We start from the raw sequence: 14,568 nt of genomic DNA on the forward strand, positions 1-14,568 counted from the left end.
GCTCAGCGGTTTAGTTCTATCTTTTCAGCTTCATCATTTCATGGATACTTTGACCAAAATTCCACCAATAATATAGAGAGTTATACTTGTAAAGAACTTCAAGTCCTTGAAGCAAGGAGAAAAATTGCCCTAAACTTGTGCATGCGTTGAACTTTACTGTATACTTCAGCTAAACATGTGAAATAATTCACAAACACAAACATCTCAAAATACAAAATTTATGTTTCTTTATTTGACTGTGCCAAGTTTTGGCCATTTTCCGTTAAGGTTTGTGCTTGACAACCTGGTTACAATTTTATTTACAAACACTACAGTATCTGTCAGTGTAGCTACATACATATAACACAGTATGCCCAATTTAGGGTCAGACGAGATTGCCGTACACCCCCATACTACTATGGGATATGTTTAATCTAGCCTTACGGAGTCTCCATGCAATGTAACAATGGCAATAAATGCTATCTACCATAACAGTGTGTAATTTGCAATAAAATTCACTATCAAAAGGTAACAATCTTTTTTACAACAAAAGATATAAAGGTATTTTTCACCTGTGTACACAACTGGGCCTTTACTATATCTAAATCAATTTGTAATCAATTTGCTAGTTCTATTTTTGGATGCATTTGTTGTGTGATGCAGGTAAACTCACCTGCTTGAACAAGTTTTATTTCCCCTCTAGAGTAGACCAGAACCTTGGTCGATATCGGGCTATTTACTTGACATTTCCATAAAATTTGTCTTTCTTTGGAATGATCACCCTAACAGTATTATCAGCAAGATTATTTTTTGTTCAAGGGAGCATTATTAGTGCTTAAGAATATTCTGTAGCCGACATTTACCCCAAGGTCATCCCACTTGGAAAATACAAACAAGTTTCACCTGCTTGGGTTGGGATGTGTGTGTGTGGGAGTAGGGGTGGGGGGGGGTGAAGTTTTGGGTAACACAGAAACAAAATAGTGGGCCACCAAAATTTAGACTAATGCTAATGAAATCTAGAAAATGTAGTGTTCAAAGTGCAGTAGTTGTGTGGATGCATGTAAGTGGCATTTCAAGTACACTTTCAAGAATGGAGGGGAAGGGGCTGTGTCAAAAGTAGGACACTGAGGGGGCTGCAGCATCCTGCAGCCAGGCTGCGTGGTAAGGTATATAGTCCTTTGTGCTGTGTGCAGTTTCACTACAAGTCTGTACAACAAGTCTGCCAAGATAATCCCTATTGTTTGATATTAAGCTTTGCTGCAGGGGATTTTGCAGCTGCTGCAGCTTTTCTTTTTGACACAGTGCCTCTGTTAGCTCTTCTATACTTGTTTCGATAAATTGACAATCTTTTTTGAATTTTTTTTGAAATTTTTTTTTGAAATTCTTTTTCTTGAAAACAAAATGAAGTGGGTTTTAATAGAAGGAAACAATGATCTTGTCACAAAAAATAAACTGCTAAATGTATTGCATAATTGGTAAAAGATTGGAAGAAATGATCCATATTGTTGTCCCTTAACACTGTCACAATACACAGCGAGAGAAAGGGGGGGGGAGGAAGGAGAAATGAAAATCATGGGAGGTTTAATAGTCAGTGAGGCATTTCTTTTCGTTTGCCAAAACCAATATAAATTCTTTTCGATTAGTCGCATGAAATGCCTGGAGGAGACGGCTAAAATTGAAGATTATGGATTCAATATTTCAGTAACATTTAGCTGATATTTTCGTACACTCTTTCATCGTGGTTAGTTTAATGGCAGCACTGTTTGATCATCCAGCCTGTATACAACTCAAGCTTGAACGCAAACAATTTAACTTGCAAATTTATGCCTAAAAATATTTATAATAATATTAATATCAAGCAGCTGAAACAGCATATTTTTTTGGAAAATATATTCCGAAGTCACGTTGAGACAATTAAGTGGGTGTTTTTAAAATGTGAAATTTGTTTTGAGTGACTATTGAGTTATCACTATTAAGAACACAATGCATACTACTGGCCCTTGCTATGTATAGCACATATACTTTTAGTTGAATACTTAAAGAATGATTTTAATCTCATTTTAATTTTAATTTCTCAGTAAACACGGCAGATATTGTGCTATAATCCAAGCAAATAAAAACGTTCTGGAGCTTTAATAATAATATCAAACAGTATTGAAATTAACAAAAAAAAATTACTTGATTTCAATTTAATATACAAACTCAGGATGCTGATTATTTTAAATTTAAAATGGCTTGCTGCGGAACTGTTTACAAACGCAGCAATTTTTGAAAAACTTGGGTAAAATCAGTTTGCTATAAATGAATCTTAGAAACTCCAGTAATAATTTGAAGTAAGTTTACAGTGCAATATCTGGCTACCTTCTATTTTAATATACTTCAGACAACTGATAAAGCATATGGTAATTTGATAACAGTTAAAAAACAACATGTATATATGGTACAAACATATGTAACTGCCATATTTAAAAGGAGAAGGAAAAGGGGGAAATGTAAGGGAGAAGGAAAGGGGGAAGGAAAAGTGGAAGGAAAGGGGGAAGGAAGGGGGAAGGAAAGGGGACTGGAAAGCGGGCAGGAAAGGGGGAAAGAAAAGGGGCAGGAAAGGGGGAAAGACAGGGGAAGGAAAGGGGGAAAGGGGAAAGGAAAGGGGCAAGGAAAGGGAGAAGGACAGGGAGAAAGGAGAAGGGGGAAGGAGAAGGGGGAAGGAGTGAGGGAAAGGAGAGCGGAAAGGAGAGAGAGAAAGGACAAGGAGAAAGGAGAAGGATAAGGGGGAAGAAGAAGGGGAAGGAGAGAAGGAGAGGAGAGGGGAAAGGAGAGGGGAAAAGGACAGGGGGAAGTGAGAGGAAAGTGAATGTACTATCCTCTGTATGAGGACCCCCCCCCTCACCTACTGGCCCTTGGACGAAATCATAATTCGACGGTGGGCTACTCCAGTCTCTATCGCACAATACACATTCATATGTTTTTGTGTGTTTGCTTGTTTCTTGTTTTCTTCATTGCCTTTTTCTTATCTAATCCACTCTGATATAGTTATGACATTGATCATTACATAAATAATTATGTTGCTAAATATAGCTTATATTCCACCTATGAAAATTTTGCGGTCACCTTAGAAAGTATATGATTTGAACACTTCCTGTTCCTCACCTATTACAGTTTTCCTATACATTAACAGCAAAATGTATGGAAAATTAGGCAATTAATCAAACTAGATACAAGTTTAATGAAAACATGACAGGCCAGACATTAACAGCTTTTTGTTTCCTTCATAGGTTCAACATGTACACGACTGCTGTTATTGCTATCAGAAATAGGTAAAATATTTCATAATTAACAACAAATATATCAACTAATTACACCATTGAGTTGTGTTCGTCTATTTACTTCTGAATGTCAGATCACTTAGTACCTGATATTAAATCTGGAAGGACAATTTCCATCGTTCGTACTAATGGTTAAAACAAATTCTTTCTAATGAAATGTATATAAATATGTATTACCCATTTTTGGATTTATCAAAAAAGTTGTATCAGGAGCATCCATTTTCATTGCTTCACTTCAAACCCCTTTCTCCCAACCTTCTCCTCCAAACCCTCTGCCCTTCTGACTCCTTCCTTCCTCCCATCCCTTCTCCCTCTAATTCCTTCTTCCTTCTCCTCCCCTCCCCACCCACCCACCCTGTATCTATTCTTAATATATCCGTCCCTTAGCACTTTCCCTGTAACCCTCATCCTTGCCCAATATGATCCTCACTCTTCTTCCTCTTTCCATTTTTACATTTGTCCAAACCAGTAGCCTGTTCATACTATTTGTGGCGGAAATTTAGAACGCCAAATTACACAACACAGATGGAAATGTATTTCACTCGGCTCCAGCATGAAGTTTACTCTGTTGTTGACACACACTTGTAATGAAAAGGGCTTTTGGCAATGAGAAAATAAAAACAACCAAAAGAGCTCAAGGCAAAATAAATATAGTCATTTAAATATTAACAGAGATATTCAATCAAAATATGAAAGCAAAACTGACAATAACTCTTTTTATTTTTACATAAATAATGGATCACTTAAATAGCTTCTATTACAAAATCTGGTCATTGTACTTTACATAGAAGAAAACAAAGTCTAAAGATATCTACAATCCCAGGAAGTACAAGCATTTTGGCAAAACAGACAGACATCTCAAATTTGGTACAAATGGCTTCTGCTGCTTATCCCGCTAAAATAGATCAATAGATCGAATTAGGCACAGTGTCAAAACCAAAAAGCTGCAGTAGCTGCAAACTACCCTACAGCAAGGCTGAATCAATATCAAACACAATAGAGACTACCTCAGCAGACCAGTAGTGACTATTGTGTGGCACTGCACAGGTGATCAATAGATAGAATAAGGCACAGTGTCAAAACAAAAAGCTGCAGCAGCTGCAAACTACCCTGCAGCAAGGCTGAATCAAAATCAAACACAATAGAGACTACCTCAGCAGACCAGTAGTGACTATCGTGTGGCACTGCACAGGTGATCAATAGATAGAATAAGGCACAGTGTCAAAACAAAAAGCTGCAGCAGCTGCAAACTACCCTGCAGCAAGGCTGAATCAAAATCAAACACAATAGAGACTACCTCAGCAGACCAGTAGTGAATATTGTGTGGCACTGCACAGGTGATCAATAGATCAAATTAGGCACAGTGTCAAAACAAAAAGCTGCAGCAAGGCTGTAAACTACCCTGCAGAAAGGCTGAATCAATATCAAACACAATAGAGACTACCTTATCAGACCACAGTGACTATTGTGTGAAACTGCACAGTACAGCACAACAGTACAATCATATCCTATGCAGCCTGGCTGCAGCCCCCTCACATCCTATATTTTGACACAGTGCCTAAGGTGTTTGTATAGCCCACCTTTTGGCATGTGCGCTGCTTTAATACTTTTTTGGACCAAACAGCAAAACAAAGTTTTTTAGTTTTTTTAAAGTGGGCGATACAAGTGTAATTCGCTGTGATCATGTCCTTGACATTTCAAACTACATTAAAGTTCCACAGAGCTTACTATAAATAGTCTCTCGCACTCGAGAAGTCGAGAGGAGAAGTCAAGAGGACAATATTCGCAGAGCACGATGGATATGATGCGACTCTGATGCAATGAACCAGCTCCCCATCTCGCTGTCGTCTACGGCAACTAAATCATATTAAACCGAGGAGGATGTTACTGTTCAGCTCTTCAGGAAGTTGGACTTAAAGGAGCACTAATATTACTTGGTCAAACTTTGTCTACAATATTCTTAAACCATTTGATGCAGTTCCTGCAAAAGACATTCTTTAATTCTATTTACTTTGGGGGGGGGGGGGTGGTGGTTCTTTGTAATAATGTACAGTTCCAAAAAAAATGAAGGTTCTTTTTTCCTCTGCAAGTCAAGTTTTTATCTTGGGGTTTAATGCATATGTATTTCCTGTAACTTTTTGTTTAACTTTCAGTATTTTTCCTTTTTTGATCCCTTTGCAATAATTTAAATTACTACGAAGGTTTCATGAAGGTAATTAGTTTACATAGTCAAAGCTTCCTTCCCAAATAATGGAGAATAAGGATTAAATCTAAAGTGCCACATCTTACTTAATTCTTGCACAAAAGTCACAACAAATTATGTTAAATAAATTCTGAATAACCAAATTCTTCAAGTCATAATGGAGAGACCAAAATTACCCATTAGTTTGAATTAATAAATGCTTTTAGAAATACTGGGTAGTTCTTTAATAAATTTGAAACAAATATGTGAATCATAATACAGTAACAGCATTAATACCTAATTGTTATTATATGATTTTTACCACAGATCCAGAGGCGACAGATGTTCAGTGACCACCGATGATAAAACATATTTTACAGTAATTTTTTTTGGCTTTCTTTCTATTTCTGTTATGTACAGTATTTGACAATTTGATCTGACTTTACTGCCAATACTAATTCCCCTGGGGGGGGGGAGGATACTGGTCACATGCTTAAAGAAAAGAATGCTGTTGACATAGCAGGTGGTAATCAATGGCAAAATAATATTCTCTCCCAGAAGAAGGATATTGGATTGGAATTATTCAGAGGTAAAAATAACACTGACGACTTTGTAACCACCTCCAGCAGCTGCTTCCATTACTACAACATAACATCTCACACCGCTGTGGAGAGGCAATTCAACACAAACTCTATCATTACTTTGTAAATATTAATACATTTATGTCGTAACAGATATTAAAATACAATTGAAAGAGCCTTGTTTTTTCCTTTTCCCCAAAACAAACTTTCACACATAGTGCATGGCTAGGCTACGGTAGCAGATATTCCTCGCCTAGCTAACTTGACACATACGAATCGGAGCAGAAGTTTTTATTGTCATTGATTTGATGAGGTGAGTTACTAGCAATGTACCTAGCTTACTTGACACATAGGAATCTGGCCACAAGATTTTATAGTCATTATGTGGTGTGGTTAAGTAATAGCTGATTACCTAGCTTTAATACTTAATACATACAAATTTGATCACTATTTGTGTTTTGTTTGAATTGGTAAAGCTAATTAACTAGCTTACTGAACACATATGGATCTGGGCAGAAGTTTCCCTGTCTTTACTTGGTGAGGCTAATTAATAGGTAATTGCACCTGCTTTGACGAGGGAAATACTTCACAACATTCCGATACAACAATTAAAATAGTAAAGGGACTGCCTCTGATGAACGAAAGGAATGAATGAAATAAAATAACGTCTCATTTTATTCATGTCAGATGACCAGCTGATATTAAGATTATCCATACAGGAAAATATTCTTGTTTATTGAGATATATATATATTGTAGGATGTCAATAAATAAGAGAAAGCTACATTCAGTGAATGTAACATTTCATTAATAAATTTCAAAGATCATCAGTTTTGCACCAAAAAATATTTATGCTAAAAGGTTCAAAAAATGGTCACCTCTCTGCAGAATGTAGTACCCCATTTAATTGCCAGATTGAAGACCATTTCTGTTCAAGTCAGACATTTTACTGCTCTAACTTAATCACTCTCTTTAAACGTCTTAGAATAGTTCCCAGGGTCAAAACCATTGATCATTTCTAGAGTTCTATAATTTGGAGGCAATTCTATATAGAAGCCTTTTCATTTTATAATTCAATGTTCCAATTAAGTTGTGTGTCCATCTGCCTGTTTTACTTGTGTTAATATCTCTCTGCTTTCTGCTGGAGGCTGGGGTTAAAACGGTAGAATCTTTATCGTTTTTAAACTAATCCTTGAGCAACTTTATTTTGAAGTAGATCTGCAGTTTGTTGATTGTTTTGGGTTCTCTCTCTTTGGCATTTCATTTACTTTGTGAGTGAAACAATGCGACTGAATCAATCTGGTGCATGTGAACCTAGCCTGTCGAGCATCACACAAAGTTATACTTCATTTCTCTATGCATCATCTCCCCCCCCCCTCCCCTCCCAAAGGCAAATTTGAACTCCTATTGTTCAGTTTTAACTGGATATTTAAGCACTCTCTCTTCAAGGAAATTCTGACTAAAAGAAAAAAATGCCCAAATGATAGCATATTCTATTCTAATTTTGAACATACTGTGTTAACTTAAAATCAAATTTAAAAAAAAAAAAAATTGAGCAGAGGCATCCAAAAGTTATAATATTTACTTCAAATATTTAAGACATTTGATGCAAGGTTACCCCCTACTGTACGTACGTCTAACCTTGGCTGTGCTACTTTAACGAGAGAAAACTTCATTCATGTCAGAAAGAGTCTGTTAAATTTTTCGACGCACGAATGGTAACTGCTTTCAAGCGAAATGGGGAACTTGAATTATGCTGTCTGCCCTTTCATATTGATTACCTTCGGGGAGACAAAAATTGTCGGAAATCAAATTAAAAACCTTTCTGGAGTATCTAATCGACACACTTTTTGCAGTGCGCTCCTCTGCAGGCAATCACACAGCCTTTTTCTATTGTAATACTTTCCTTTTTGCTTCAGGATATCTATATATATATATAGATATATTTTTTCTTTTCCTGACTTTGAACGATGTTTCAATGCCAGTTATATTAGCCTCTAAACTTAAATATCACATTATCTTCCTATTCAGAGGACGCATCTTGACTTGTAAGTTTGGAAAAGAAAGAAAAAATATTCACAATGCAAGTTATTTTCAGCCGGAACTGTCGTCACATTTCCCGCTTTTTCAAAGATGATACTAATCTTTCAAGCAGGCTTTCAAAAGACCTCACAATGGTGTTTTTATAAATGGAGAAACAAAATTGGTGACAAGTTTGCCAAGTGAGGTCACAGAGTGACCTAGCACTTCTTCTCTTTTCCTGTGGCATGTTGTCATAGAAGCAGGAATCTGCAGACCTGGTCGGGAAATATTCTCAGATTTCGCCCTGCATAGCTTAATCGATAACTTATAAATGATTCCTCCTAACTTTTATCTTGCAGAGTCATGCACGTTCACACAGTAGACGGAAGGAGGGGCGCTCTGCAGTGAACTCTGTCTTATTTGGAGAGACCTTCGGCACGCCAAATGGTTCAAATGTCACAATGTTCTGAAGTTTATCAAATTTGTAGTGTTGATATTTCCCATGGAAATCAAGTACATGTCAATTTCGACAGTGGCCACATTTGTTTACATCAGCTGCATATCAGCTTAGAAAAATCTTTCAGAGCACCCTCCTATCTGGTGAGCTCTCTGGAGTCCAATACTAACACTCTGTACCATCTCTTCTAGGTCAGTTACATGTGGATCTTGCTATTGAGCCCACTTTTGACCCACCAGTGAATTTACTGAGAGTCTTACCATGTCCTCATATCAGGTGGTTCCTGATTTCCAGCCCACTAATCTTGACCCACCAATGATTCTCAAGAGTCCTGCATGCTATCATAGCTTGTGGTTTTCTCTGTATTTTAGCCCAATCTGCTTGCCCTACAATGATTAACTATTGAGTCCTTTATATTCTCAAAGCAGGTGGATCTTGTCTTTCAGCTTATTACTCTTGACCAGCCATTGACTTGTTCCTGTTAATAACACTCCCCCTAACCCTCCCCTCGTTTGAAGGACTATTTGAGACCATACCTCTGGCGTGTGGTTGTTATTCGTCATGGACGGTGACACATCTTCCGACTGGGTGGGTGACTCCATGGTGTAACCGCCCTCCATGTCCACCTCAAGGTTAACGCCACATCCATATACCAAACATGGAAGTGCACAAAAATGGCTGACAATTACTACTGCTTGCACCAGCTCCGATAAAGACCAGCTATTTGGAGGCTGTAATAATGGCTACAAAAAACAAAAACAAAACAGAAAAATATTATTAAGAAAAGAAAAATCAGAGTGAAGATCCCCGGAGTGGTTACTTGCCTTGACAGTTATATGCAGAACAAGCTCTCAAATAGGCAGGTTTATTATGTCTTTCACAATGAGAAGGAAGCTCATTGACCGGAGGAGCCGGTCATAGAGGGTGCACAGTAAAAAAGGATACCAGTACATTCTAGGCATGGTAGAAGGAGGTGCTAAGGTTGTGGGGAGACAGGTAAGCAAAGTACGTAGTAAATATATGTCTTGCAGAATGTTATATCAGGGAGCTGCTACTTCCTTTACCTTTTAACCATTTAACCATTTCTTGAGATATCATGTTTACAATGATTTCAGGTTTTCATCTTTGTTGACTTCATGTGACATTTGACCTACATAAAAATATGTAGACATTTTGCCTATTATAAAAGTAATCTTCCATATACATGTATATAAACCTTCACCAATTTTGGTCTTTGAGAGATACATATAGTTTTCACATTTTGGCAACTGCTGACCTTATATAACCTTTGACCTCCACCAAAACCATGGGGACCTTGTACTCATTATAGGGAGTTATGAGATCTCATGAAGTTTCCTATCTTGAGATATTGTGCTAACCAGGCTTTCAGAGTTTGACCTCTGATGACCATTAATGACCTTTGACCTACACTAAATTGTGTAAACTCTTAACAGCAAATAAGGCGATCATACCATGCATATATGAGCTCCTTTGTTGTTCAGGATCTGGAGATAAGCATTTTTGAGATTTTCACATATTGCCCTCTGCTGACCCCAAATGACCTTTGGTCTTCACCCAAACAATAGAATACTTTTACTAAATAAAGAGAAGCCACATCCAATAACGATTCCCATCTATAGATATCGTGTTAACCAGGATTTCAAGTTTTGAACATTTGTGACCTTAAATGAACTCTGACCTACACCCAAATTGTGTAAAAACTTTAAACAACATAAAGCGATTCTAACAAGAACATATGAGCTCCTTCGATGTTCAGGTTCTGGAGATGTTCATTTTTTGTCCTCTGTTGACCCCACATGACCTTTGACCTTCTAAGGTTCTTGTATTAATTATAGGGAAGCCACATGCCACATATGAGAACTGCAGATGTTGATGTTCATTTTTTTGTCATCTGGTGACCCCACATGACCTTTGACCTTCTAAGGTTCTTGTATTAATTATAGGGAAGCCACATGCCACATATGAGAACTGCAGATGTTGATGTTCATTTTTTTGTCATCTGGTGACCCCACATGACCTTTGACCTTCTAAGGTTCTTGTATTAATTATAGGGAAGCCACATGCCACATATGAGAACTGCAGATGTTGATGTTCATTTTTTTGTCATCTGGCGACCCCACATGACCTTTGACCTTCTAAGGTTCTTGTATTAATTATAGGGAAGCCACATGCCACATATGAGAACTGCACAGATGTTACCATTCTTGAGATACCGTGTCTACAAGCTTGGACATACACGGACGCACGCACACAAGCCAACTTGACTGCATAGGTTACTTGCCAGCCTATCGCAAGTAACCAAACCTAAAACTCATTTAATGCTTAAATTGTCTACCATTAGAGTGAGAAAAGCTGGAGAATGATCAATGCGAAAGTGTACAAACACACCGATAAATCATTAATTTCTGATCTTGGATTAATACCAGGCCTTGACGATAACGGTCGCCAACTCGCCATTGGCAAGTAGAATTTAAGCAAAGAACATGAGAAATAAATAATATTTTCCAGAGTGTATTACATAGGACTATGAATCTTTAGTTTATAGAAAGTATTGATGTTTGTAGTTATATACTATACTGCAAGCATGGAGATTTAAACATAGCGATAATATTGGCGAGTGAATTTTGCATTTTGGCAGTAGACTAGTCACGGTTGCCAAATGGCACTTACTACTTTGTACAATACAATAGTACTTTTGAATATACTTGTCAAGGTCTGATTCATTCTCAAATTTCTTCAACCTTTTATTCCTTTCCTTATCATATGTTGAACTAAAATATTAGTGCTCAAAATTTAACATTCCCAACAGCTTTGATAAGATTGATCCGGTGGGGGGGGGGGGGAGGAATTGAGGAATAAATGGTAAAATGTTACCTCTATCATATTCATATCCACATGCCATGGTTGATGAGCCGCACACTTAATTAGCTCGTATAAATTCTGCAATTTCGTTGGAATATTGTCAATGCTCTCAAGCCATGCAGGATCACCACCCTGGTTACGGAATTCATTTTCCTGCAGCTTGACAAGGTAGGTGCATCGATGCCTTGCTGCAGCCTGCCAATGGAAAGGGAAAAAAATAAACAAACACTGCGATGAAAGCCAATCCTTGCTTGACATTTCGGGCGATGAGAAAAGTAAAAGCTCTTATTCAAAAGCGAGAGTCTTTCGGAGGATATTGGTTTACCCAAGACAATACTTCATTCGTGGCTACAAATGTAAGTAAAGTGATACTTGATTGCCTATCAAGATATTTCACTGCATAAATTTCAGATTAAAATACAGAGGTTTTAGTAGAGACCCTTGTATGGTAATATTTTTGATCTATAATGAACAATTTTTCTACAAAAACTGGGTGTCCTCAAAATCCAGAATAAGTTTGAATTGCAAGTAGTACTGTCAATAAGGATAAGGATACACTTGTTCTCATAGGATAAACAGAGGAAAAAGTTTAAAGAGGAAGGTACTGTAGGGGTACAGGACAGGTACAAGTAGAGGCGGTACAGGAGAGATATAAGTCAAGTGATGACAGGGTAACACTTAAAATAACAAGAAAACATTTTTTGGTATGTACGTGTTTGGTTGGCAAATTCAAGAAATTTTACCCCAGAATATTTAATAATCCTAAGATTATGAATGAACACTCTAAGGAATCTAATGAGATTATGAAGTCACCAGCAACTATGTTAGCAATCACGTTCATAATTCTAAGGCAGCGTATTAAATTAATTCAGTGCTTTCTATTACTACTATTCTTAAAATATTCAGCAGAAAACAAAAATATTCAAATATTCAAATGCTTGATATTTTTTTCATTGTTTAAAATAAAACTTTTTGCTTAATGAGCTGCAGTTTTATGATAATAACAAACAGTACCACATAAATATTGTTAATCTATTAAAAGTTAAGCAAAAAGTTGTTCTTAGTTGAATTATTTCCCCCTCCTCTCCCCTATCCACTCCCCCTACCCTCCTCCCTCCATGTTCTAGACAAACCATCCTGCCAAAACCAATGAGTATTCACAATCATACATCAATACCTTCCACCTGATGATATAGACTGGCCTTTATGCAAGGCTAAGTGAGGCTCTCTATAATTTCATTTGCATTGATTTGAATGTGAAACGGTTCGTTTTCAAACCTTGGTATTCCGAATGCCGCAATGTTGTTAACGATTCTAAACCGGGTTCCACCCGATGGATATGCATATACTGTATGTTAAGTGTGTGGGTCATCATACAGGTATGTACATATTTTATTTACAATATGAACATTTTGTCTTACCATTGGGGGCAACATTATTCAATTACAGCTCAACAATAATTTTTTTTTAAACCTTGGTATTTGGAATGCCGCAATGTTGTAAACGATGGATACCGGGTTCCACCCGATGGATATGCATTATGTTGAGTATGGGGGTCATCAGACAGGTATTTATTTACAATATGAACATTTTGTCTTACCATCAGGGGCAACATTATTCAATTACAGATGAATAATAGTATTTTAAAGAGAAAGTTGAAACAAGAGGGAGGGATGAAACAAGAGGAAAGAAATGGGAGAGGGGAGGAGGGGGAAAGAGTAAGGGAGGGGAGAAAGAGTAATGAAACATGGCAACATGGGGTAGAGTAAGGGAGGGGAGAAAGAGTAATGAAACATGGCAACATATTATAGAAGCAAAAGAGCCCTGTTTAGTAATTTAAAATGATTAAAATAATGTCGATTTTTGGGGGTAAAACATCATACATGACAACATAAATCCAAGGGGAATTTCCTGTGGCCTAAGATTATAAACAACACCCCACTGCCACATACTCCACAGAGATTCACATACTAGTATACAATACTATTGTAATATAATATTAAAACACTTAATATTATAAATGTTATCATAATATATCATTGTATACCATGTAATACTATATAGGCTATGAAACAATATTATTGTGTATGTTTGATATAATATTATTATGATACAATATTATTGTATAATACTATGTGCAATGGGTACTACTTTATGCAACAATATTATTGTGGATGTTTGATATAATATTACTATGATACAATATTATTGTATAATACTATGTGCAATGGGTACTACTTTATGCAACAATATTATTGTGTATGTTTGATATAATATTATTATGATACAATATTATTGTATAATATTATGTGCAATGGGTACTACTTTATGCAACAATATTATTGTGGATGTTTGATATAATTTATTATGATACAATATTATTGTATAATATTATGTGCAATGGGTACTACTTTATGCAACAATATTATTGTGGATGTTTTATATAATATTATTATGATACAATATTATTGTATAATACTATGTGCAATGGGTACTACTTTATGCAACAATATTATTGTGGATGTTTTATATAATATTATTATGATACAATATTATTGTACGATACTATGTCAATCGGTGTCCTCCATCCCCCCCCCCATCCCTCCCATCCCTGTATTCATTCCACTCCCAATTTGATAGGAATATTATACACATTTCTATAAAGTGTGTTAAAAAAAGGTTTGTGTGTATGCCAATATTTCATAACCTGGACAGACCATTTCCTCACCTCTGGCAGAACAGTGTACTGTGTGCCTATAGCAAGTAACACATACAGTATCACCCAGGATCCCACCAGTGTGTAATGTATATTGTTGTTATACTCAGGCAGATATATACCACTTTGTTGACATATATTTATTTGAGAAACAGAATTCAAGGTCATTGCCATAGCAACCAAACTTGTGCAGTAATATGTGAGGAACACAGGTGGATTTAGAATTTTTTTTTTTTCAATTTTTCTTCAGGCTACACTACAAATCTTTAATGAACCTCCACTATGATAGAGTATATAATAACATAAGTAATACACATATTCACCTTTAACCTTAATTCCCTTTGGAATGGGAACAACATTTCTTGAACACTTTTTTCCAAGTTTACATTATAAACTGTACACCACACACGAATGCCAAACATTTTC

At 36.5% G+C, this 14,568-nt stretch overlaps 2 protein-coding genes across 6 annotated transcripts in view; one reads left to right on the forward strand and one right to left on the reverse strand.

The window, feature by feature from the left end:
* LOC139963048 (leucine-rich repeat serine/threonine-protein kinase 1-like) overlaps positions 1-14,568 on the forward strand; it is a 495,817-nt gene that overhangs the window by 222,846 nt on the left and 258,403 nt on the right. The window lies entirely within an intron of this gene.
* Positions 1-14,568, reverse strand: part of LOC139963285 (sestrin-1-like) — a 93,539-nt gene that overhangs the window by 26,188 nt on the left and 52,783 nt on the right. For all 5 annotated transcript variants that reach the window (XR_011791538.1, XM_071963947.1, XM_071963944.1 and 2 more), the window contains exons 6-7: positions 11,439-11,621; positions 9,080-9,286 (exon numbers count right to left, since the gene is read on the reverse strand). Coding sequence is in view for 4 of the 5 variants with exons in the window: in XM_071963947.1 (XP_071820048.1) it covers positions 9,080-9,286; positions 11,439-11,621 (390 nt within the window). In the remaining variant the exon portion in view is untranslated. The remainder of the gene's footprint in view (positions 1-9,079; positions 9,287-11,438; positions 11,622-14,568) is intronic.

This window comes from Apostichopus japonicus, chromosome 21, assembly GCF_037975245.1.
Source record: "Apostichopus japonicus isolate 1M-3 chromosome 21, ASM3797524v1, whole genome shotgun sequence".
In the NCBI taxonomy this organism is placed as follows: domain Eukaryota; kingdom Metazoa; phylum Echinodermata; class Holothuroidea; order Aspidochirotida; family Stichopodidae; genus Apostichopus; species Apostichopus japonicus.